The sequence below is a fragment of the Bemisia tabaci genome, chromosome 7 (assembly GCF_918797505.1).
Source record: "Bemisia tabaci chromosome 7, PGI_BMITA_v3".
Lineage (NCBI taxonomy): Eukaryota > Metazoa > Arthropoda > Insecta > Hemiptera > Aleyrodidae > Bemisia > Bemisia tabaci.
Window position 1 is genome coordinate 47,627,002 of NC_092799.1, and position 25,979 is coordinate 47,652,980.

At 37.9% G+C, this 25,979-nt stretch overlaps 2 protein-coding genes across 4 annotated transcripts in view; one reads left to right on the plus strand and one right to left on the minus strand.

Annotated features, from left to right (window-relative positions):
- Positions 1-38: 38 nt before the first annotated feature.
- LOC109041274 (uncharacterized) lies at positions 39-4,291 on the plus strand. 2 transcript variants are annotated; one of them, XM_019057554.2, is made up of 3 exons: positions 39-210; positions 2,073-2,227; positions 2,660-4,291. In XM_019057554.2, exons 2-3 carry the CDS (start codon positions 2,078-2,080, stop codon positions 2,939-2,941), a joined length of 432 nt encoding a protein of 143 aa, XP_018913099.1. In that variant the 5' UTR covers positions 39-210; positions 2,073-2,077; the 3' UTR covers positions 2,942-4,291. The 2 variants fall into 2 exon arrangements, with proteins under 2 accessions (XP_018913099.1, XP_018913098.1); XM_019057553.2 differs by lacking the exon at positions 39-210 and adding an exon at positions 228-398.
- Positions 4,271-25,979, minus strand: part of Reck (Reversion-inducing-cysteine-rich protein with kazal motifs) — a 122,070-nt gene continuing 100,361 nt past the window's right edge. For both annotated transcript variants that reach the window (XM_072302720.1, XM_072302719.1), the window contains exons 5-17: positions 23,502-23,665; positions 21,076-21,271; positions 20,406-20,539; positions 18,839-19,079; positions 17,696-17,972; positions 16,715-16,992; positions 14,633-14,818; positions 13,740-13,941; positions 13,044-13,198; positions 12,266-12,393; positions 9,345-9,589; positions 7,783-7,885; positions 4,271-7,113 (exon numbers count right to left, since the gene is read on the minus strand). In XM_072302720.1, coding sequence (XP_072158821.1) covers positions 6,814-7,113; positions 7,783-7,885; positions 9,345-9,589; positions 12,266-12,393; positions 13,044-13,198; positions 13,740-13,941; positions 14,633-14,818; positions 16,715-16,992; positions 17,696-17,972; positions 18,839-19,079; positions 20,406-20,539; positions 21,076-21,271; positions 23,502-23,665 — 2,609 coding nt within the window. In that variant the 3' untranslated portion in view covers positions 4,271-6,813. The remainder of the gene's footprint in view (positions 7,114-7,782; positions 7,886-9,344; positions 9,590-12,265; positions 12,394-13,043; positions 13,199-13,739; positions 13,942-14,632; positions 14,819-16,714; positions 16,993-17,695; positions 17,973-18,838; positions 19,080-20,405; positions 20,540-21,075; positions 21,272-23,501; positions 23,666-25,979) is intronic.

Genomic DNA, 25,979 nt, shown 5'->3' on the forward strand with positions numbered 1-25,979 from the left:
GAAATGGATTTTTTCCCGCCTTTGAGCTGATAAGAGTTTGTTTATTTACATTTATATGGCCAACAACAATAACAAGATTGGACGGTTACAAAAATATTGCAAAAAGTTATTTATCAGATCTAATTTAAGTCAGTTTTATTAGAGTAAAATATCAATTCAACGGAAACGTTCTCTCTAAAATTGGTACCCTAATACTGGTGAATATTTACCGTAAGTTCATCTTATATCATTTGTTTAATTATAGCATCAAGGCTTCCTTTCACACTCAGTCTGACGGTTCTTTTCTTTTTTGCACACTCAATGTGCGGATATGCAATACATGCTCACTCTTTTGAACATCTCAGGCTGTTAAGCCCAAAAACTTTTCATTTGATTACAAGCACATGAAATGTTGACTGGTAAGTTGGATAGAAATAACTCAATTACCGTCGCCATTTGATATCGTCATGACCCTGGATATCAGCATATAAGTATTTCCGTCAGCTTCCGGTTTGTGAAGATACAGCTTTTGGTAATGTGGGTCGGAAGATTTTGGTTGAATACTCATCCAGTCAGGGCTGCTGACTGGATGGAAAGTTGAACTGTAAGTTGAAGGTGACGTTAAATTTAAGTTTTCGTCTAATTTTCAGTCTAGTTGTTGTGTTCTGCGGTCAGTATTTTATAATCTTAGTTTTTATTCGACAAAACTGAAAGAGAAGTTGAGCATAAAGTTTGACTGTCCGATTAGGGCTTTATACATTCATTTCAGAGGTGACGTCAGATACATTGACATTTGTTTACTTTTGATTTGCGTCTTAGCGTCACTACTATCCACATGAAAACATCCAACTCTGGCAGAAGCGAGGACACAAGCTTGGATAGGTTTTTTAATTCTTTCAAACCTTATAACACTTTAATTTTTAGCCACGCAGAAATCACAACCAAATAAAAGTCACGGATCATAACTGACAAGTACTTTATCTCGATATGATCATGAGACGGATGTTATTAAGGTAGATAGTAGCGAACGATGCTTTGTGTAGAGGCGTAAATTTATTGCCTGCGCCTGCAAATCGAAAGTAAAGGGCTTTTTTTTTAACTGCGGAACGCGATGGATCGGGATCTTTGCGGTTTGGGCCGGTTCAACCAGCAACCGCAGCCTCAACCCACTTCAGATGAGTAGTCCAAGCATACCTCTAGAACAGATGGAATGGGCTGGTATGTGTCAGTGGAACAGGGTAAAAAAGTGATGCGTTCCGCTGCGATCCTTTGGAGTTCGGATTTAAAAAAAAGCCCTTTAGCAAATTTCAACTTATCTGATGACACCTCCAATACTGTTGTAATAAAGTTGAAGCCTCTGGCTCCGACTTTATGTTTTTATAGGTTTCATATTCACCAACCGTTTTGCTCCACAGAATCGCTGAATTTCTTGAGCGAGTCTTAATTTTAGGTAGTAGTCCTCTAGCCTCAGAGAATCAACAGCAATCACCTTCAACTTTTCTTGGCATGAGTCGATGGCCATTTACATATAGAAAATGTATTGCGTCACAGAATGTGTGCACATTGCCATATACTTGAGTATGGAGAAATGGACTGTTAAAATATTGAAAACAATTATTAATTTGGTCACTTAGGATTGACCCTGGAAATATGACGGAATTTCACACTCTTGATGTTGATCATTAGCTTTGTTTAACCTAGAGACCTTTTTTTTACTCTCTTTCATAAGGTTGTTGTTGCTGCGAATATCCGATAAATTTATTTGAGAATGAATTTGTTACATAAACGTCGCTTTTATGTTTTGACTGGTACAATTGCAGCGTCTTATTTTCATCAATTTTGTTTCGTTGAACTCGTAGGCTTGCAACAAAACTTTTGTTGCCTAATATCACATTTTTACAATTTTAATTACTCCTCCATTCAAAGAATTCATAGTAAAATAATTCTAGCTCTTGAGGAAATTTTACAAATCGGTATTCTCGTAACCACTAAAATTCCCCCTGTGTTAAAGAGAAGACAGGTAAGTAGTCTCTTCAGTATTTTCTATGCCAGCTAGATAACCACTAATTTTTTTTCTTCTTCTTTTTTTTCAGACAAAATGGCCTCAATCAACATCGCTGACTTGAACCTTCAAAATCCTGTTGAAGTTGCCAGTAAATTAATGTCGCAAAAAATCAAAGAAAATCAAGAAAAATTGAAGATGCTCCAGGCCAAGAAACCTGTCTATAACTTTGATACTGACAAACATGTAGGTGTATAGTAGTATGTTTTTATACTCTTTACTTACTCATTAATTTTTCCTTACTTGGAAATGATGCAATGACTACAAGTTTTCTAAAGACAAATATTTTTACTTAAATCAAGTTTTTTCCTGTTTTTTGTTTTTGAAAAAAAAAAAAGAAAGAAGATGGAATCAGCATTTTACACTTTTCCACAATGTGTACCAATATATTTGATTGCCCCGTGTGTTAAAACACGTTGTTTACCAAAAATTACGGCACTTATCTAGAACCAAAAGAGGTTAATCAAAAGTTTGCATCAATAAATAAATATTTGGTGGAAACTGTGAATTTGTAGAAAACATCTGTAATATGTTAGTCAACTAAGGAAGCAAGTCTCTCAGTTTATCCATTGATTTCACACTCAAGCATAATTGAAAAAATCGCTTGTTTTCTTTTAGGTTCTGAAAAAAGTCAACATTCCTTTTGCAGAAAAGCTGTATCAAGATTTGATTGATTTAGAGGTCAAAGACAGTGACGTCTTGAAAGAATGCTCATCTCAACGTCTGAAACCAGTCCCTGTAAAAAAGGATCCGGAACCAAATCTTGAAGACTTTTATCAGCCCAACTTCAATGAAGAATTTTGTTACAAACTGCCACAATACACACCAAGTCTTAAAAAACTCAGGGAGTATGATGGTTATAGCATCTCCAGTAAATTTAAATGCGTTCTTGACTCATAGGTGGAGAGTAAAAAAGCTGCTGAAAAGCTTCAACTGAAGTGCAAGTACCCATCGTGGAATTGGGGAACTTAAACTGAATTTATTAGTCCCAGATTGAGGCTCTTGGCTGGAAAGTAAACTGATTGCCTTCTTGATGGAAATCTCTTTCAAATTCCAAAGATAATTAACCAAACGATGAGTCTTTGTTGGAATCATCAAGTGTAATCGATTAGTTCAGCTGCGTCTCATAGTCTAATTACATCCAATTAATTTGATAAGGTTGCCACTATGTGTTCTGAGGATGCCATTCCGAATAATTTAATAGCTACAAGTTGAATTTCAAAAGCAGTAATTATTGCTTGAGGAAATAAGCACTGGAGTAATGGGATTGAATTCAAATGAATATGACCAAAAATCACATCAAGTTGAAACTAAGGGAAAATGGTTTGAAGTTTTTCGCCTCCCTAAGACCCCGTGTCGAGGATAAAATTTAAACCTTGTTTACTTTAATTGTAACCTACTCAATATATTTTTTCAAGATTTTGAATTTTTGACAGGAGGAATAGTAACTCTAAACTATAATTCTTAATTTTTTTTTTCTTTGAATTGGAACTTGGTTGCTTTCTATTTAATAGACCACTAGCTAGGGTCAGAATAAAAGATCACGGTATATATTTTTTCATACAAATTTTGCGCTGAGAATGGTGAACACCTTGAAATCAACTCTTGTGTGAGAAATCAACGCTCTCTGTATTTGTCAATTTAAACTCGCCATTGCTGACAACCGAAAGTCTTCTTGGGTTGAATCAGTCACAATATTAGTTTGCTCCATAGTAAAATAATTTTTCCAGAGAAATTTAAAATAATTGTGTGTCATAAGGAGATTGGAAATCTTTTGTGAAACCAAACTGCATGCCAATTTCTTTGTCATTTGCCACTAGTATAGATTTGTTTCTTAAGGCCAATTTGGACTGAATTGATTTTTGTTTTCTCACAAACATGAGGTTTAAATTTATTGAGTTTAATCTTTGTGATAAATGTTGATTTCCATTTCATAAGTTAATTTTGGACATTTTAAAATGTTTAATGTGATCTGCATCAAATTTTAATGAGAAAGCAAAACCTGCAGTACATTAATTCTTATCTTTTCTGTAGATCAATTCGATCCGATTGAGTTGTGTTTGTACGGCAGGACGCAAATAACAATAGGTTCTTCACTATCAAATACTTCAAAGCATAAGAAATGCTTAGTGTTCAGTAATGTCCAGTGTTTTATAGCACTTGATCTGCATCAACAGAACCGGATAAAAACTCAGAGAAAAATGTTGTATTTGAAAATAAAAAAAAAAATAAATTTTACAAAACATCTTTTATTTATGATTAATTTTCTTTAATTACATACTTACATGACTTTATAATACACATATTTTACTGAGGAATTTTTACTTTAGTGACATAAAAATCAGTATAATCTTAAATTATCATCATCAATGAAAATATTTTGACCAGAAATAAGATGATAGTTTGAGATGACGATAACATTATGAGTATTTTGGCCAGCTTAACATATCATAATAGGAGCTTAGTTTTTGGATAGATTTTCAAGCAAATTCCAGTAAGTACTCTCTTAACAGTCGCTAATCATTTCATTGCTTTTTTAAAAAAAAAACTTTAAAATTTTTTTCGGTGATTTCTCTTGGTGCTGAAACCGTCAAGATTCTCTGTAAATGAGTACTAACCAGACAGATTTGAGCACAATAGTAATGTCAGATTGTCAGTTTTTTTATCAAGCTACTACTGCACTAAAATTATATCCAACAAAAAATAGAAAAATGTACACTTTTTAAAAATGTTCTTGAAGTAAGGACAAAATTTGCTTGAAAGAGGAAAATAAAATATGATGAAATACACGGATTCTTGATATGAATTCATTTATACCTAACTACAACTTGGTGAACAGAAATATTATGCACAAAATGGGGGAAATATTTAAAATTCATCTTTAAAAATCAAATGACATGAACTGGAAAATTTTGAGTCATAACTTGATTACAGTAGCCGATAGAATTACATCTGAAGTCTGTAGGCTAATGGTGGCTATTTGACTTAATAAAATTTAAATATCAGAAAAAAAAAGAACAAACCTATTTTTATTACATGCACTAATTGCTTTTGTAGTCCAAATTCTGTCATCACTAAAGCTCCTTTTATTCTTTTAATTTTTGTAAAGAAAAAAATCATTTTTGTATTACCATCAACTTTGCAACTTTTCTTTGATGGAAAATATGTCCTATTTTTGAGTCATCAAGGAAGGAAAAAATAAAGTTATTGAAAATTCTGTGTTCAGTTATATCTTTGGCACTCTAAGTTATCACATATATTTACAAGATGAGTATTTACAATTATACATAATAACAAGTTTAGTATCACAGATAATTAATCAAATCTAAAATATGAAAATATGATTCCAATTTCGTGAGATTCCACAATATTCGAAAATTAATTTTACGAAATGCAAAATTCTGAATTCCTAGAGCAAAGATCAGATTTCAATCAAATACTTTGTGGGAATCATAAGAGATAGTGATGTCAAAAATTATTCAGTGTAACATATCAGTCAATGCCAATCCAAGTTTGGTCACTTCAGCTTAGTTTATCTCTCAAGAAATTGACGAAACAATTGATGTCATTTGTTCAAGATCTCACTGTAGCCTGTGCATATGGGATAAACAATGTATTGATTGATTATCCTAAAAGAGTGAACCTCACAAAATTGGATCAGATAACATGAATAATTTGCACCTTTTGCACCTTGCAAATAATCTCCGGTGGGTTAAGAAATATTCAACAAGTGGGGGTAGCCAAATAATAAAATGATTTCTGAATCAGCTCTTAATCCTCCACTGTATCAGATTTAAATTATTAGACCAAGGTAAAAAAGGATGCAAGATATTTTTATCAGTCTTTTAAGCTGTATAGAATCTAGAATACCTAATATCTTGGTATTAAAAAAAAAACGTTTCGAAGTTACCTTCAAATGGTGTTCTTTACAAAAAAAAATTATGGTAATTTCAACTAGATTTCTGTCTAATTTTGGTGCCAGCTAGAGGTGTAGTTGCATCAGCAAGGAGCGTGGTTAAACAAACCATGCCTCTGGCTGGCGCCACAATCAGCTAGGAATATGGTTGAAATTATTTTACTTTTTTTCAGAGTTGGTTAAACGAAAATTAAGAGTTATTTGAGAATGACTTCTTTTAGACTCTCTTATCAGTAAATGAAATTCAGGAGAATATTTTACACATCATTGCATAAGCAACAATACTGCCTAGGTAACTTTTTTAGCAGACTTGAATTAGCAATGGTAATATACCTAATGAAATGAGCAAACGGACTGTCTTTTTGTGAAGATGAGTTCCAAGAGATAGTACTGCAGAAGGAATCAGAAGATTGACCTTCCATCAATTTCTTGCTTAGAGTGATAGAAATGAGGTTATTTACAAGCTACTGCAAGATACTTGAAAGTTTATTTAGGCAGTATTGTTTTTTATGTGACAAACAATGATAATTCTCATAAGTTGGCACCACTGAGTTTTGTCCATTCAGATATATTTAAAACAATCAATATTCATCTAGAGAGGCTGCCTGTTCTAGGGTCGATTTTTTGAAATTGGAAAAAAAACAGGAGTTGCCAACTTGTAAGAATCACTACTGGTGACAAAAGTCTTGCTGATCCATCATTATTACTGTGCATTTGACAAAGAGTCATTCTGGCACAGAAGTTTAAAAAAAAATGGGAAAGGAACATATTGGAAACATCTTAATAGTCTTTTGAAGCACCAACATTGCCTGTTTCAATTTTGAAACAAAGCAAGCGAACAATGGTAACTGATCTACTATGTTAGAAACTTTCCTGCGCATAATACTGCAACTAACATTGCAGCACAGCTAGGGAAAACTAATAAGCTAGCAGCGCTGGTAACTTCTGAGTGAACCACTGTTGCCTCCGTGAGTGCACTTAGACTGAGCTCGCTCAAGATTCGCGGACTGCCTCGATGAATGAGGCTGGCTAGTTTTTCTGCTTCCCTTACGCATGCCTCCAGTTGCAGAGCTGATGGTCGCGGTGTCACTGGTATAACAAGGACCATTAAGTCTAGTTCAATCGTCAAGTGACCCCTGGCTGAACATTCCGCCACCTGAAATACAACATCAAAAATTAAATGCTAAATTTTAATTTTAACTCCTGCATGTCATGAAGTCCCACTGTAATAGCAAAAATAATGTATTGCTTGATCCATGATGCTGCTCTGAAGAGTAAGAATGAAGCAACTCCATTTTAGATTTTATGATTATTTTTCTGAGCAAATGCTCCATTACTGGGACAACAGATTGCCTCTGACTTTCATTTTCCCACTGTGAGTTTTCAAGAGAATAACACATGTTGTGATTTCTTTGGGAATTTTCCCTACCCTGGTAACTTGTAATACAAAATATTAGAAAACAATTATAAAAGAAATGAATAAAATAGAGAAAAGCCCATGAAAATAGATTTAAAAAATCAAAATACATTCAATTTGATTCCCTAACTTTTTTATTGCTTCTCTAATGACTCCTCCACCTCCTTAAAAAATCATTGACCTCTGATTGAATATATTTGTTTTTACATACATCTGTCAAGCTCATTGAGATAACCAGTTTTACATTTTCTTTTAAATAAGTTATTTTACTAGCTGTGCAACAAGACTGCAGAAAATCTAGATTAAAAAGTTTGCATATGCGCACTTTTTTTTGGAAAGAAACAGTGATTTGTAGATATCATGAGAAGTAATCTCACCACTCTTTTATAAAGCTCTGAAAATATTTACCTGAATCAGTCGATCAAGAGCACGGATTACAGCAGAAACTGTTAGTGAGCCCATTGCAGCTCCTTCTTTGAGCGCATATAATGCTCTATCCACTTGCTTTTGGCTGCAACAACAGGAATAATCACCATAAACATTAAAACCTCAATATAACTCGAAGAATTATACATAGATGTTAAAGGAATATTTCAGGCATCCAAAAATTTACTTGGAAAAAAAATGCAACCCAAATACTCTTTAGTATCAAGACGATGACATTGAAATCCTCACAAAAAAAGGGTGCATTCAGAGACGGAAATGTAGAAAAAGTCAGGGTAAAAAATTCTCTTCTAAAATGTCAGGAAACGTTTAAAAAGAAAAAGAAGGAGAAAAACTGAAAATTCCACATTTGTCCAAGCGAAGATTTTACATAAAAATCACTTTTCATCAGGAATACTGAAAGATTTGAGGTAGATGTAGAATGGGTCACTAAACCGTGAACGAATTTTGACTTGCGAATATAGTTTTCTGAAGGAAAATGACGCGTAGAACACGATGCGCACATTAAAAACGCGAACAAGTAACTCAATAACCGAGAAATGCGCAGTTCAAATCGCTCAACTTATACGCAAATTTAAAACGCCCCGGTTTCGCGCCGCGCCGAATGATGTCATCCGGTACCAATCAGAAGCGGGCACGGGTTTCCACGACTTCCGTCAAATGTCTATCTACTCTTCGTATATGAAAACAATACTAAAGTCGAAATTATATCTTTTGAATTCAAGACTTGAATCTCATTCATATGTTAGCTGTAATAAACGAGCAACAATTCCATATTGAAACACGTTTTATTTTAACAAACATCAGAGGAAAATGAGAGAAGATTGCGATATGACTACCGCAGTGCGTCAACACCGTCAGTTTCCCGCCATTCGGGTCCGTTTGAAATGTCTTGCAGTTTTTAGATTTTTCAAAAGCGGGTTTCTCCGCGATTTCGGCTCCATAAAAATGCGGAAAAATCACCACGTTATCTACTCACATTGTACTTTCAGAATATTCAATAAAATAAACAAGGTTTAGTGACCCATTTGGCAGTAGATTTTGGAGGTTTTTTTTGGCAATTAAATGATTTTTTAAAAATCCGTTGGGGAATTTTTTCTCCAAAATCTGAAGAGAACCTGCAAATCAAGAACTAATTTCTCACTTGATATTTTCTAAATATATTATAATTTGGGGAAAATATTAGAACCATTGCTCAGTAGCTCTGCGTCCGAACTTGTCAGATCCAATCAGAGTTGCAAAAGGTTTGAAGTTGACAGTTAAAAAATATCATTTTAAAAAAGCTATTTGAATGTTTTATCTGCTATTTTTGGAGCTCAAAAGCGTTGGATTAGAATGAAATTTTCTGCTCTCTGTTGGAACAAAAATGAACTCAATAACTCAAAAATTATTCTTGAGGGTACTAGATGCGTTTCCTATCAAGAATTGAAATTTCCATCTTTTGACCAAAAAAAGTTGAATCCATACAATATGGATCCTTTACCTATGAACAGTCTAAATTTAAATTTCCAAATGACTTTCATTACCTGTAGAGTATTCGTAAAGCTCCAGCACACACTGGACAACAAGCTCCTGGCGGAGTAATGCCAACACAGTCAGGAATAGGAAGAGGTGGACAGACAACACGTGCGCAACGGTGGGTTGTTGCCAGTCCAACCGATGTACATGGTCCGCGGTAGTCAATTGCCACATACTGCGCTTGCGCAGCACACTCAGTTACATATGTGTTGGCATCCACACCACATACTGGCCCTGAATTACTGCAGCCATGCTGAAATTAAACAACGCTTTGAATTAAGATTGAGGAGTGGACCACCCAACAGCGGAAAAATTATTCATCATGAGAATATTCGGACTGCGTTTAGCAAAGAAGGGACCAAACCGCACCAGCTACTGCTGAATTTATCAGGGCACTTTAACTTTTTATAAGAGAACGTTTGTGCGGATTCCTATGAAAATTTTAGGAAAATCGCTTCGTAAAATGCAGAAAATTCCTAGAAATTTGCACAAAAGTATGCACAATCGTGTAATGTAAAGAAATTAAAATGCCCAAATTGGCAATAGCTGATTTGGCTTGGTTTCTCTCTGCTTAACGCGGCCCATTTCCTCATCAAATTATCATGCTAAAAATTTTGGACTAACTAAGATTTTCAAAAATTTGAAAAAAAGTGAAATGATATAGCATTTATTTTTCATATTAAAATTGGTTCATTTTAACTTTCATGCACTGTCTCTAGAAAAGACCAAAATCAACTTCAACTAAAGGACGACGGACCGGTCTTATGGGAAAAGTGGGCCCGGTTAAATCGGCTGGCGTTTTGATATGTTGTAGGTCTTAACCTACTGATCAAAAGTGTCAATGGGCATTTCTCCCTATCTCGAAGTTTTACTACCCCCCATTTTGGGGGTCAAAGTATGCCAATTCGGCGTATATTTGGCAGTTTTTGACACCCGGGTTTATTGGTCGCCTATGAGATTCCTTTGATGGTTTCTTGAGTCATTTGTATCCTCTGAATAGCTAGAGACCATCCAAACTCAAAACTGACAATTTCGCCCTTATGAGTAAAGGGGGGGGGGGGGGTGTTCACGCGCCACCGATTTCAGAGTTGGCGAGCCGCATTAAACCGATTCCTGTTCGCCATGGTTTTGGAGAAATTATTTTTATGCAAATGATTGCGACTGCATCTTGAAAGGTCGACTAAGATGCAGCTCAGAATATACCCCCGCGGGAGGGGGGGAGGGGGGGGGGGGTGCGACCGAACTCGAGCAGCGTAACTGGGCTTGCGCGGGTCGGATCAAACCGATCCTTCTATTATGTTTTGGAGAACTTTTTTGCAAGTGACTCAGGCTGCTTCTTGAAAGGTCTACTAAGATGCAGCTCAAAATATACCTCCCCCCCCCCCCCCGAAGCGAAAACTGGGCCGAAAAGCCGACCGAACTCGGGCAGCGAAAGTTGCCCGAGTTAGATTGTTGATCGGTTGATGGGTTGGTAGGTTGACCGATGATTTTGTCATGTTTTGGAGTTTTTTTTTTTTTTATCCCAATGAAACAGACTGCATTTCGGAAGGTCGACTGAGATGGAGCACGGAATATGCTGTATGAGAAAGGAGGCTTCTCAATCCGCACCCTCCCTCGCAATAGGATCTCTCAGCATAGGTCAGTGTGGCACTGACACTAGTAGAGTGACACTTTTGAATGTGGCTAGGACGATTAAAACTTCATACCGTTTAACGCATCATTCAATTTTCAGTATATCCTGATGCATTTCAGAATTTCGACGAGGGGAAGGGTTATTTGCTTTTGAAAAGAAAAAAATTAAAAAGAAGAAGTACATGACCTTGTTTTTTTCTTAGATTTTCTGATTACGTAAAAAATGCCACTATACTAGTGTCAGTGCCACACTGACCTATGCTGAGAGATCCTATTGCGAGGGAGGGTGCGGATTGAGAAACCTCCTTTCTCATACAGCATATTCCGTGCTCCATCTCAGTCGACACTTCGAAATGCAGTCTGTTTCATTGGGATGGAAAAAAACTCCAAAACATGACAAAATCATCGGTTTGATGCAACTCGCGAGAGCTAGTTTCGCTGCCCGAGTTCGGTCGGCTTTTCGGCCCAGTTTTCGCTTCGGGGGGGGGGGGGGAGGTATATTTTGAGCTGCATCTTAGTAGACCTTTCAAGAAGCAGCCTGAGTCACTTGCAAAAAAGTTCTCCAAAACATAATAGAAGGATCGGTTTGATCCGACCCGCGCAAGCCAGTTACGCTGCTCGAGTTCGGTCGCACCCCCCCCCCTCCCCCCTCCCGCCCGGGGGTATATTCTGAGCTGCATCTTAGTCGACCTTTCAAGATGCAGTCGCAATCATTTGCATAAAAAATTCTCCAAAACATGGCGAAAGAATCGGTTTAATGCGGCTCGCCGACTCTGAAATCGGTGGCGTGAACACCCCCCCCCCCCCCCTTACTCATAAGGCGAAATTGTCAGTTTTTGAGTTTGGATGGTCTCTAGCCTATTCAGAGGATACAAAAGACTCAAGAAACCATCAAAGAATCTCATAGGCGACCAATAAACCCGGGTGTCAAAACTGCCAAATATACGCCGAATTGGCAACTTTGACCCCCAAAATGGGGGTAAAACTTCGAGATAGGGAGAAGTGCCCATTGACACTTTTGATCAGTAGGTTAAGACCTACAACATATCAAAACGCCAGCCGATTTAACCGGGCCCACTTATCCCATAAGACCGGTCCGTCGTCCTTTGCCATTGAAAAAAAAATTATGTTGAGCAAATAACTACGTTGGAATGTCACATCAAATTCTTCCTCCTCTGATGCACACCCATCCTGAAAACATGCTGAGATTGTAAAACACAATGATATTCCCTGTAACACTTTAAAGTGATCTTCAGAAAAAAAACAGGAATAGAGAAAAATGGGGGAAAAAACTCACAAGACATGGGCCATGATAAGCTAATGTTTTGCCATAGCGCGCTAGGAAACAAATGTTGTGATGTTCCTGTCCATCAGTGTCACAGACGTGTTCTTTTGGTAGACTGCTACAGGCTTCTCGCTTGTTAACTGAAAAATTGGGAGAAACAATTTAGTAATGATACATTTATTTTTCCTACTTTGTCTAGGATTTAGAAATTTTAGGGAGGAAATTCAGAAACATTTTCTCTATATAACAAGGCGTCAACAAGGCGTTTTTGTTATGACAGGGCGTTTATTAAATTTTCTTTCCTTTTTTCTGACCCTTGGATTTTCCAACTCCCCGATTTTCCCTGATCTTTTTTTTCTAGATCAGGAGAAACGCAAAAATAGACATAGCCAAGCGCAAAGTACCTTGGGACTGATAAGGATTTCTGAGGGAAAAATGAATAACAGACCAGGAAAGAACACTGCAGGGCTCAGTGTCAAAGCACTGAAATCATGAAAAAATCACAATCTTGCACAGAACTTTGCTGCTCTCCCAATTACACTTATCCTCTCCCTGACCAATTTCAATTCTCTGTCTTTCCCAGTTGCTAGAAGCGCTGATAATACCATACATACATTTTTCCCAGGCACTCTTTAACAATGAATGACCATCTTCTGTCGTTTTCGCCAACAAATATGTGAACAGTGAACTATACAAATTTTCAAGTTAGATGAAACTTTCAAGTTTCCTATGTGCTGTGAAATTATGTACCACTTGAGAGCAATAGTTATGAATCCCTAGGAACACGTACCACACTGATATTGCTTGCATGGCTTGTGTAGGAGGGACAGGCAGACTTGTCGGGCACGAACACATGTCTCTCCTTCAGGACATGTTTTTGAATCACATGCGTTTAAACTCTCGCATTGTCCGAACTCAAAGTCAGCATCAGTCAATCCTGCACACCTAAAATTTGAGTCAAAAGAGGATAGCTGGATTAATGATCAGCTCTTGCAAATTTTGTTGAAATATATTCAAATTGCCTTCATTTCTTTCTTCTTACGAGTTAATAGGTATAGAGCTTAAATATTTTGAAGAAGAAACATTATCTGAGATGGTTCGCTCTACAAGAAAACAAATTACTTAATTATTGCAGGTTTTCACAACCAAAATAGTAGAGATTCTACAACTTCATTATCAATAATCTACCAACGTGCATTTAAAAAATTAAGTCTCTAACACTTATTTTAGGATTGACAGACAATTTCTTACTATTTCTTGTCGAATTCATAGTTTACCTAAAACTTCTTTCAAACTGTATTGAAAACTTAATAAATCTAGCAGGCAGAGAAAATATCAGTTTTCTTCCATTTTTAAAATCTTTTGGTCTAAATCTTTTTAGTTATTAAAGATACCCTGATTTTCAGTAATTTCTTTGTCATCTCAAAAAGGCATCCATTTTCAAATTTTTACGACATAAAGAAGTTGCATAGGAACAGCCGCTTACTTGGCAAGACACGAGTTAGGATACGTATTTCCATTCCGACCACAGACAGGGACATAGTGACGTGCACAGTTGCAAGGGAGGCTAGTGTACGTAAAATCATGGCCTCCTAGTGCAGGAATATCACACTGTTTCTTGGTGCATGTTATCTCTCCTGCATAGCAACTACACACATTACACTCCATATAAAACCATGCACCATGATCTGAAAAAAAGAAAAAAAGTTATTTCCTCTCACTGATGTGTCTAAAAAGTAATTGAAAAAGATCCTATTATTTCAGAAACACACAATTTGATGCATTTTTAGTGAATTATTTCAAACAGATTGGGAGTTTCACTTAGAATGATTAATTTAGCTTGCAAGATTTCATTTCGAATTCAGTATACAATAAAATATTATATAACCAACAATTCAGTTCTGTGTCAATAATTTGTTTTCAAAAATCTTTTTTACAGATCAAATATTATTTGCCCCTTTTTTCTCATTTTGTGATCCTTCTTTCCTTTAATAGTATTCCTCTTGTTGAACTAGGTAAAAAAATGTTCTTCCTATACCCATCTCCCATTTCCATTCAATTTTGGGTGGAGTATGGCTCAGAAATATTCTCTTCCAAAAATACTGTGCAACTTCATAGGAGATGATCGTGATGTAAAGCTGATCTTTGACCCTTGTCCTCCTTACAATACAACATAATGCAGACTAGGATTCCCCCTCCCCCTCTTGGAACATCACATCATATTCAGGTGCTCACTATGAGTAATGAATATATTTTTAAAGCCCCCTATGAAGTTGACAGATTATTATTATGAGCGTTTAAAGAGCTTTAAAAGTACCTGCACTAAGAAAATTATAGAGACACGTGTTTACACAAGATGCCTCATTTTTCAGCACTCACCTATTTGTTTCACTCCCAGCCAACAAGCTTCCAACGGAAAGTAGGGCATTGGCTGGCACTTTCCAATTGAGCCGTCACTCATACAACGGCAAATTTTCAGATAGCCCTTCTGCCCACTTGGAGCAGGAATCCTTACATAAGATCCTTCAGGAACAATATACTGAGAAACTTCACCTAATTTGCAACCTGGAAATCAACAGATAGGAGTGGGCGTTTAATAAAAACATTTTTAGTAAAGGCAATTGTAAATAAATCAGGAATTAATATTTTGGTTGTATATATCCATTATGTGTAAAATCGCATACAGCTTGAAAAGACTTCTAGATTAAGAAAGAAGTTACATTTATATGCCAAAATTTGATCCAATTCAGTCAAAATTTGGTGAGGGTGTATTATCTAGTCCTCGGAGGAAAATTAAATTTCTTACTTTGAAAACTGAAAATAAAAGTAGAAATGCATTATGATAAGAGTGGGAAAACCACTTGAGATTCCACTGAGAAACCAAAACCACTCAAATGTTTTTAACCCTTCTGACAGAGGATTTTATTATCTGCAAAATGAAATTCCTGCTTACGTACGGTTTAACCAAATAGATTTGTCTACAAAATGTCAGGAGAAAAATGTTCTTTCTCCTCTGGACCATCATTTTTGATATTTAATGATTCATCCTTAATTCTCCTAGGACATGAGCTGTGAATCATCCCTAACCCAGCCTCTATGCGACTAAATTCAAGTCGAATCCAATCTTGAAATCGACAGGTCTAAAAGGCTCCAAGTAGACTGATCTATCCGTTTCATAGTATGCAAATGGACTGCAAAACGTAAAGGAACCTCATTTCTGACCCACTTTAGAGACAATGTGTGTGCTGTTAGTGTCCCTATGGATGGGTCAGGGATAGTTATTTCCTGTTGCGTAATGCAGTCCAAATGATACGAAAAGTTGATAGCAGCTGAAACACTAAGGGTAAACTAGATATCAAATAATCTATATCTATACTAATAAAGCAGACTTCACGTTGATTGACTCACTCACTGACTCACGTATCAGCGGATCTCGTGAACGGGAGGCCGTGTGACCCTGAGATTCCGCACTGGGATCCCTCTCTACCCCGAGGCGCCGGATAAGGGAGGATTTCGCGATCCGCCCGCCGGTTCGCGGGATATCGCGGTCCGCGCGGGTCGATTTTCCCGTAAGGACAACGGGTGCGAGAGAGAGTGCGAGCGAGATGGAGCGATTTCCGCGGCTCGCGCTCGAAGACAGCTGATAAATTTTACGTGTGTTCTTCTGGTGCGCGCAACGGGTGCGAGGAAGATGGAAGGAGTTCGGCGTCCAACGAGTGCGAGGAAGATGGAACGAGTTCTGCGTCGCGCTGTTGGAAACGCCGCGCCATGATTTTTGCGAGCTCCGACTCGTGCCTCCGTTGCCGGGCTACCCTCTCAGAGATGTGAAAATCTGGAAAATCTGTCTATTCATTGGCATAGAATAAAGAGACTGACGTAGTCTTTTTATTCTATGGCATTGGTCTCCTCTGCGCACATTGCCGCTTGCTAGATTGAAGGCGTTCTATACTGTGCTGACGGCTCGGTCACACTGCGCCTGTAGTCGCGGTGCTGACAGCAGGGACGGACTGGCCGGGGTGGCGATGGGGCGATCGCCCCACTTTCATCGGCCAAAAGGGGCCCCGGAGGAGCCCCTTTTGGCCGAGATTGCTGAGAATTAAACGAAACCGCTGGTTAAATCCCGTAATTTTCGCGGCTGAAACTCACCAGCTAACTTCAATTAAACATTGAACTGACAAAAGTATCAAATCTTTATGAAAATAACCAACTTTTGATTGGGTATTTTTGATTATTACAATTATCATATGAGCTTACTGAAGAACAGACCAAAATAGCAGCATACTACTAATTTCTACTTTTTTATCAAACCAGTGTGTCTCGCCAATTTTGAAATAGTAGATGATAATTCAGAAACACAATTAGTAACTGATCACTAATCACAGTGATTGCTGATGGTGGGGTTTTCCTGTGCGTAGCACGGGTTTCCTGCTAGTGCTACACTATTTGAAGGAAGAAACAAACCTGGTGTGCAAGTATACGCAGGACAATGAAGCCCGAGGCGACAGTTGCGGTTGACAGAGCAAACTTGACCGAAAGGACACGGGTCTCCTCGACAGGGCGTGGTCAGCTGATCCAATCTGTAGGGATACAAAGCATTGCTAGGCTCTAAAAATGGTTGCAATGAGACACAAGGACCAGCTGAATTGCTCGAGAGCTTGTTGCAAACAGCTGCTGCTGAGTGACCCTTTGGCATTCGATCCCAGTCAAGGCACCGATTCAGAAGTTCAAAACAGTCCTCTCTGGAAAAATAAAATAATTAAGCACTATAGATAATGTAAATGTAAATTTTAAATTCCTGATTGAAATGTTAAGTAGGTATGAGGTTTAAAAAATTTCAATTGACAATATGAATTCTTTCAACTCTGACCATGAAATTTTTCGATACTGGAAAGTTTGTGCAAAAATTTATCTTGCCTGTTTCAAATTGGTAATGTATAGGTTTATTGATTAAATTGCATCTTGTATGATTAAAAATTTGCTTCTCTGCAGGTTTTACCATTTTACCTGTTGAAAAGTTCATTTGTTGAAAGTGGTCTCTTAATGATTTTCTCCCGCACTAAAAAAATTGAAAATAAAATATTTTTGAGAAAAATAACTGCTCAGGGTGACATGACTTTGGTGCTCAGAGGCAACTTTTTCAGGCGTAATATATTTGTCGAATTGGATTGGTAGGTAAATCCACATTTGAATCTCAAACGAATTTGTCGAATTCTTGAAAAATTACCCATGGTTCCAGTAAAGATATCAACAAAAATAGAGGTCTACCAAAACAGAGGTCTACCAAGGCGTGATGCAGGTAATTTTTTAAGGGAATATAGACCTACATGGCAGGGGGGGATTTAAAATTCCTAATTTCAGCAAGATGGGATCTAACATCATGTATATAAGTCACATTCAATTTTTTTTTGTCCGCGTTGAGGTTGCAAGAAATGTGAAACTGACCTGCAAATGGTGTTGATATGAGAATGTCGCTGGCATGGTTTTATTTGAATGGTGCAAGCGACAGCTTTCCAGGCTTGAGGCGAACATGACGAAATATTTTTGACAGGTAACTGGAGGCCTGGGAGAACAAGGGTCCCTTGCTGTTGCCACAAAGCGACATCATAACGCGCTGCCTCATCAGCAACATTGGAGCAGCTCCGAAATAATTGTGTGGGGCGATTGTTAAAGTTGGTGCAGTAACTGAGGCCATCACAACCCAACTCACACGGCTCCTCCACTAGAAAATTACAGAAATACATACTTTATAATTGTATAAATATATGTTTGTCAGTGGGTATTAGCAACAATAACAAACAAAACATTTTGAAAAATAAATCCAATGTGAAAGTAAAAAAATTATACAAAAAAGAAGGATGTTGAATTGACATTTGGCAAGTAAAAATCATTCCAATCCCTTACTTTACACCCAGCTCCAGGTGAGCCTTGCGTTAGGACCATCAAACTCAGGTTGTCTGGGCATGCTTTGAACCCCAGATCTCTTGATCATAGAGCAAGCACTACAGTCACTACACTACAAAAGGCAAATCGACGGTGTAAGTCGGCAATCACATAACTCGGTTTGCAACATCGCAGACTTCCTGTCATACTTTATTTTTTAAGTGGAAAACTACTCAACAGCAATTCTTTAAAACTGCCGTGATTTTTCTTCTCTGTGCGAAGAAAATTCTGCATAAGCTTCAAGGAATGATGTTAATTTGTTCTCCTTTAAAAAGATGACAAAGAGGCGGAAATTTTCTGACACCGCAAACTAGTTGTGTGATTGCCGACTTACACTGTCGATATTTTGTGTGCACATGCTCCAATATTTTCAGGATTGCCATAAATTTATCATCTTCAAATTCCCTGACTTTTGTCTGCTTTTACCTAACTCCAATATTTTCTAATTCCCAGACTTTTTTTTGACGGAAATTTTCCGACACCGCAAACTAGTTGTGTGATTGCCGACTTACACCGTCAAAATATGGTCAGAGGTATTCTCGCGAAACCCAGAGCTCATCTGGAAATTGGACTAGTTCCCTTATACAGACAATTTGTTCAATTATACTGTAAATTTTAGTGATAATGATTTCATTCTATAATTACCTTCCTCTAAACAATAGAAGAGACTTTCCTCAGAGGTATGAGAAAGACATTCTTTATCAAAGTTCTCCCAGGATTTTGTCCACTCGGTAGAGAAAGTTTCTAGACACAATCTTCTGCATTGTGGTGAGACAGCTCGGTAACAACAATGCAGTTTCGCTGCATCAAGACCTGTCCGGTCAACATTGCTTTCCTTGTCCTCAGTTTTCTGCATAAAGCACTGCCACAATGGTAAGCTAGATAGCTGGAGATCAGAAACAAACAAAAGCTGAATGAGAAAGTCAAATCAATATTTTGAACAAAACAGTTATGAAAAGACACCTTACTCCCACTTTAATTCCTGGAACACTGCAAAAATTTATAGTGAAAGTTACAAAAAATGTACCTGCAGTTGCAGATTTCTTTATACATTTTATTTTTCTAAGTAAAAATAGACCGACGAAGATTATTGTTTTTGGAATTTTCACTGCATTTTTTTCATCGCATACTTGATATTTTTTGAAAATTTTGGAAAATAAAGATCATTGAATCTTATTCATAAAATAAACAACAGTTAGGAATTTGAAGTGGCGCAACTACTGAGTTCGAGATTGGTATTTGACTTCAACTTTCACTGTCAATACGTAATATGTCTATTCCTCCTGTACTGAGCTATCAATTTCCTTGACTAGCTACTGTGCACCCAAAAATTGTATGCGGTCAAGTGAAGCTGATGACAGGAGATTTAGACTGTGAGGTGAACACAAAATATTACCGCATTATCAAAATGAGGAGGTAGTATCCATTGAGCTGATAAATCATGTGATGACATTCAGAGACACCAGTACTCCACAAAAAAGATATGCACATAATTGAACTAGACAAGGTACTTCTAAATGTACACATGGTGATTAAAACCACTTGCTGATAATACTTTAAAATCGAAGTCGGAATCTCACATGGAATTTCGCTACTATTACAAGGCAAAGCACACGTTTCTGTGTTTATTTTCTTATTCGAGGTTAGAATTTTGAAATTTCGCGCAAGAAGGATTCATCCATGTTTCATCACTGGTGGCCAATCAGATAGCTTCGTTGGTTCCGGCTGGCATGATGCCGAACCGGAAACGCATTTTACGCGCAGATCGGACATTATCAACCGGAAATGCACCACAACAAGTGACGGGGCGGGGAGTTCCGTTACAGGGCAAAAAATAGAAGAAAAAAAAATAATGATACTACTCGTTAACTACGAATCAGTGGTGTGGAATTATCGAGAGATTTTCCCTAAATAATTACAGGTGAAAAATTGATAGAGGAGAATTTCGTCCAGGAATGTACAAGTTCGAGTTTCCATTGGGCCATTCAAAACGTGGGAAGGACGTCTGACTTTTTTACTGGAACTTACGATGAGGGTGGCGGAACGGGGCGTCAAGTCCGCAGTCTTTAGTAAGCCTCCCATTAAAAAAAAAATTAATATTCCGAATTTTTCAGAACTATATTAGTATGTTCTGCACATTATGTAGACTGGTTTCACTATATTTTATTCCATTTTATTTTTAGAGTATATCAGTCAAAAGTAAAAATCTTACATGAAGGAGCGGAGGTCCACATCCTCCTTCTTGCAGGCTATCGATTATTTCGTGGTCCGTGCTTTTTATTCGGAGGCTTTTCCGACACGATTCTCTGCATTGACTGTCCGTTGATTTTTCACAACAATGCAAGTCTGTGAAAATAGAAAAATAAAATACAAACATCAGCATCTTGTTTAAAATGTCAGGAAAAAACTAAAATAGAAAAAATCTGAGACACCGAGTTGAAATTCAGCACAATGTTGTGAGGGTTTTGACCAAAACTTCGGGATGGAGATGAGATCCGCAGCCCCAAGTAATGACAAAAACCTCAAAAAAATACTGAACCTCTGGCGTGAATCACGAAAATTAAATCCAGGTACTTCGTCACGCACATGACACTTATGACAAACGAGAAATTTATAGGAAAATTGGCAAGAAGGGAAAGTTCATCAAGGGTGCACTATTTCGCCTTCAATTTTTGAGGTAGGCCAGAGAACACACTCCATGTAGCAGGAAGCTATCTATTCAGGGATTAACATGTGACGTTTTTTTACAAATCTTGCCTCGCAATACCTGAAAATTATGATATAATCCACCTAGAACGGCACTAATCCAGAAGATACAACATTTTTCAATCATTAAGGAAAGAGAATTGACCGATGGATAGATGAATTTGATAAATACGTACATTTGTGAGGGTTGGCGACGGGCGCCACCCGGATGATGTTCTTGAGGCAGTGGGTCACTTTGGGGCTGTTTTGGCTGCAGGCCTCCGTCACGGCCATCCTCACCTGGTGGCTCGGTGTCAGCTGACTCCGGAAAACGGCGCGACACGCCCCCTCGCACTCCAGACTCCGCGCATTGCTGCAACACTCCGCCCCCAACTGAAAAAATCAGAGGGAGAAAAATTAAAACCGAAATGTTTGAACTTTGAAAGTGTCTTTTCAGGCAAAGAGACACTGGAAGAAAGGGCCTCACTATCGGCGACGCTGCACTAGAAGAAAAAAAAGAACACATTGTATCTAGAGTCCAAGACTCTTGAAAACATTGACAAGAAAAAGGACTCTTGATTCAATCAGATTTGCTTAAATCAAAAGGAAATCCGCTCAAATTAAGAGGCTTCGGTTCTTGATTTAAGCTTAAATCTGATTGAATTAAGAGTGTTTTTTCTTGTCGAGTTTTTAAGAGTCTGGACTCTAGATCCAATGTGTTTTTCTTTCCAGTGTGGAATTAAGTTAAGGCATAAGAGAGACGAACAAAGCATCCTCAGTTTGTGTCACAAGCGACGAACATAGAGCCCGAATTTCATTGTAGCGCCTGGATGCAACTATTCGGGCTCTATGGATGTCCGTGTTGCATACGCTTGAGAGTGAAGGCGTTTTAACTGTCCAAGCACCCATAGCTTCACCCGTAGCGAGGTAGCACGGCGGCGCACGGTGGATCGAGTCAATGAGAGAGATCGGACATGAAATTTTTGACTAAAACTGCAAATTTTGATGTTCATGTCGTCACATTTTACATTTCAAGGGGTGTTAATTGAAGAAAATTTTACAAGAAAACCAATGGAACCTCTTCTAGAACCTCAAACTTTCGTATTAACGGAGTTGCACGCTCTTAAAGTTTCCAAATTGTGTCCGACCTCCCCCACTGACTCGACCCATTGTACAGCGGACGGCACTGCGAGGATTCAAAATGACGGAGTACGATGGTGCTCCGATGGTCATACTAGACTAATTCTATGATGGAAAGGTGCTTTGCGATTGGTCGGCTCGGTCGATCGAACAACCGGCAATTGTATTCGCGCTTCTTAAGTTTGACTTCTTCCAACTCACGCACTGCCAATAATCAAGTGTATCGATTACCCTCAAATGGTCACTAAAACTATTACAAAACCTTGGTCGTTAATTTGTTCCCGAAAATTCTGATTTCATTTGATGGTTAGGGTAAACCACTTAATTTTTAAAAAAAGGATTTCACAACCGTAAAATATAGCTGCGAGAAACCTATACATATGAAAATCCTTCAGCCATGAAATTAACTTACATCTTAGAAATAAGTAATTTTGTCGAACATCTGTGATATAACATCGCGCCTCTCAACTTTACGAGTTTTGGTATTCAGGCCGAACGACTAAACGCGAGACACGCATGATTTTCAGCTTCAGCTATAATCTTGACGAGTGTCTTTCCTTTCCGGGCGTTTAAGTCTCTGAATAATACTAACTTGAAAACTCAAAAAGGGAAATAATGCACCCGGGAGCAAACGTCCGAAATTCATAGAGCTTTTTCTGTATGAATCAAAATTATTACTTCGTATGCTGTTTATTCAAAAGTTGAAACGATTATCTTCCTTCCCGAGCGTTTAAGTCTCCGAAGTGAATCTCCAGTTGACAAAATGCCATTCGAGGGACTACATATCAAGATTGAATTTTTAGCTGAAAATCGTGCCGGTAACTTTTCTTCCCATGCGTTTGAGTCTCCAAGGTAATGGTCATTTGAAATGGATAAAGCCACGAGGGACTTATCCATCACTTGAAAGGAGATGGTAAGATCCAGGAGTTCGCATTTCACATGACTTTTCAAAGCTCACACAACGAACAACTTACACTTTTCCATTCGTCGACGAATTCGTGTTTTACATCGATAAATTTAGAGAATTTTCGTCCGATCAAGAAAGAAATCACAAAATATTTCTAAAAAAAAGGAAAAAAGAGCAATACATTTTCGGATGAAAAATGTTAAGAGTGTGCAATAATTAATCATACAACGCAGCATAAGTCAAATCAGAGAGGTTGGACAAGAAATTTTCGACTAAAAATGCAAATTTTGATGTTTATTTCGTCACGTTTTAAATTTTAAGGAGTGCTTCGAGAAGAAAATTTTACGAGAAAACCAGTGGAACCAATTTTGGAACCCTAAAGTTTGTATAAACGGAGTTATAAGCGTTTGAAACTTCCAACTTTTGTCCGACCTCTCCTCTCCTATTAACTCGATCCACTGTGCGTCTTTCCCGATCGTACCAGCACTGCACCCCAAGACCAAATTCTCTTTATACTGAGTGAAGTTTTTAACATTAATTGAAACCATGCGTTATTAGGATACTTAACCAACATACCTTTTGACGATCGACGCAGGTGAAGAGAGCGAGCTCGTCGCTGTACCTGCAGTTGGACACGAGATCCGATCGGGAGTTGGCCGACAGGCAGGCTTCTTTGCACCGCTCCGACTGGGCAAACGTGCAGCAAGGTCGTCCATGCCAGTGCGGGCTCTTATTAATCTCTGCAACAGTCATCGTCGTCCAGTGTCAATATTCAAATTCGCATAAGCCTCTTACTAAACGCACATTTATATTGATCGGAGAAGCATGAGTTCATAAGAGGGTTACCATCCGCGATTAGAGTACATATACTTAGATCGCCTTCAGCGGAAAGGAACCAAGCCACATCAGCTATCGCCAAATTTGACTGGGCAATTGAATTTTTTACAAGAGCACGTTTGTGCGGATTCCTTTGACAATTTTAAGGAATCTTTTTCGTACTACGGCAAAAATTTACTGAAATTTGCGAAAAAATCCGCACAAACGTTTTGGCGTATAAAATTAAATTGCCCAACTAAATTTGGCAATAGCTGATATGGCTTAGTTCCTTTCTGCAGTCCATATCGTCGCTCCTCTGACGTTAGGGCGTATTTCGATTTCTACTTGAGCTCTGGAAAGCATAAAGTTATATGGACAGCAGGGTTTACGTGGAAATCGAGATACGCCCTAACGTCAGAGGAGCGACGATACATCGTACCTCTATTCTCACACTCATCTATCTGGCACGGAGACAGATAGCCCCCGTGCCTGCAGTGATACTGCCGAGCTAAGTAAAAACGCTGTATAAGAGCCTTCAGAAGTTGCCATTTCCGTAGAAAGGTACATTTTTGGAAAATAAGTGGCAATTTTTCTCCCAATTTTTCGCGGAATTTTGTTCGTATTAAGATCTAAAGTCTCTGAAAATTTCAAGGAAAAATATTCATGACTTCTCTTAAAAATAAGGATTTCCTGAGAGGAAATTTGGCAACATTTAATTGCTCATGCGCTGTTCTTCCTCAGCACGTCAAAATGGCTTCGCATGGTGTATGATTTACTTTCGGGGATAAACATTAATCTCTTTCGTCTAATGATGACTGATGAGAAACGTGTCGAGGAACTTATTTAACAAATAGAATATTAATTTGACGGACCTTTGTCGGGAAAAATGCTCGGTGCACGATATTAATCGGTCATCATTTGGCGAAGATGAGTGAAAAATCCTCAATTCTTTGAAACAAAGAGAAAATTGATAAATAAAGAATAAAATAACAAATTATAAGCCTGAGCATTAAAGGCGGAAGTGGCTCGGACAAAACAACTGGAAATTCTACGTTATTTTAATCTCATGTTGCCTTAAATGCTGTGGATTGTGTTCACTAATTTATTGGAGAGTTCATCGGAGAGGAATCAACCCACATTGAGTTGAAACTGGGAAAAGAGGTTGAAGTTTTATTCCTGCGTAAGGCTCAATGCAGAAAATAAACTTAAACGTTTCTTTACACGAGCTAATTTCTTTTTTTCGACTTTCAGATGTTTCCTGGAGAAAATAAACTAGTAGAACTCAAAATCATTCTTAGCTCAATTTTTCCGAAAATGTGGGTTGGTTCCTTTCTGATAAACTTGGTCCAATCGCTTCTATTATTATCAAAACACAGTGGGGAAATCTTCCAGAATGCGTCACATGTTCATCACCCCGAAAAAGAGCGTTGTTTCTGTCATTCGTGTAAGTGATTTGCGCTTTTGTTGACTTGGCAAATCAACAACGAGGCGCGATTAAATCTTGTTTTTGATTAGAGACAGGAAAACGTGGGGGCCCGGAGAGGGGAAGGGGGGGGGGACCACCACGGAAGGAGACTGCCCGGGCCCCGGGTCAAGTGCTCTATCACGTCCGCTCTCCAAGCCAGCTTTGCACTTTGGTTCCGATGCCAAACCCGATCAGTGATAAACTGACAATAAATACGCGTCAAAAAGGACATTGTAAGGAAAGTTATTTGAAAAAGTATATAGATGAAAAAAAGACGGGGAGGGGGCTAGGAATGCCCTCTTTGAAATGATTTGAAAAGTGACAAAGTAATGACTTGATTTTAGACCTATCTTAACGTTTTAAAGCGATGGAACTTTAAGCAGTCCATTTTTAAGTCCATTTAAATCTCTCGACATTTTTTCTCATTTTCCTCATTTTCTTTGCCACAGCCGCCACGATGAGAGAAAATACGATGGTATTATAGACCGCGTTTAGCAGAAAGGAACCTAGCCACATCAGCTACAGCCATAAACTTGGCAATTTAATTTCTTACAATATAACGTTTAAGCAGATTTCTTTGACAAATTTAAGGAATTTGCTACGTCCTATGCAGAACATTCACTGAGATTTGCACAAAAATCCACACAACCGTTTCCAAGTAAAAAATTAAATTGCCCAATTAAATTTGGCAATAACTGATGTGGCTTGGTTCCTTTCTGCTTAGCACGGTCCATATAATTAAACATATTCGATACGAATCTGCCTATAATTGC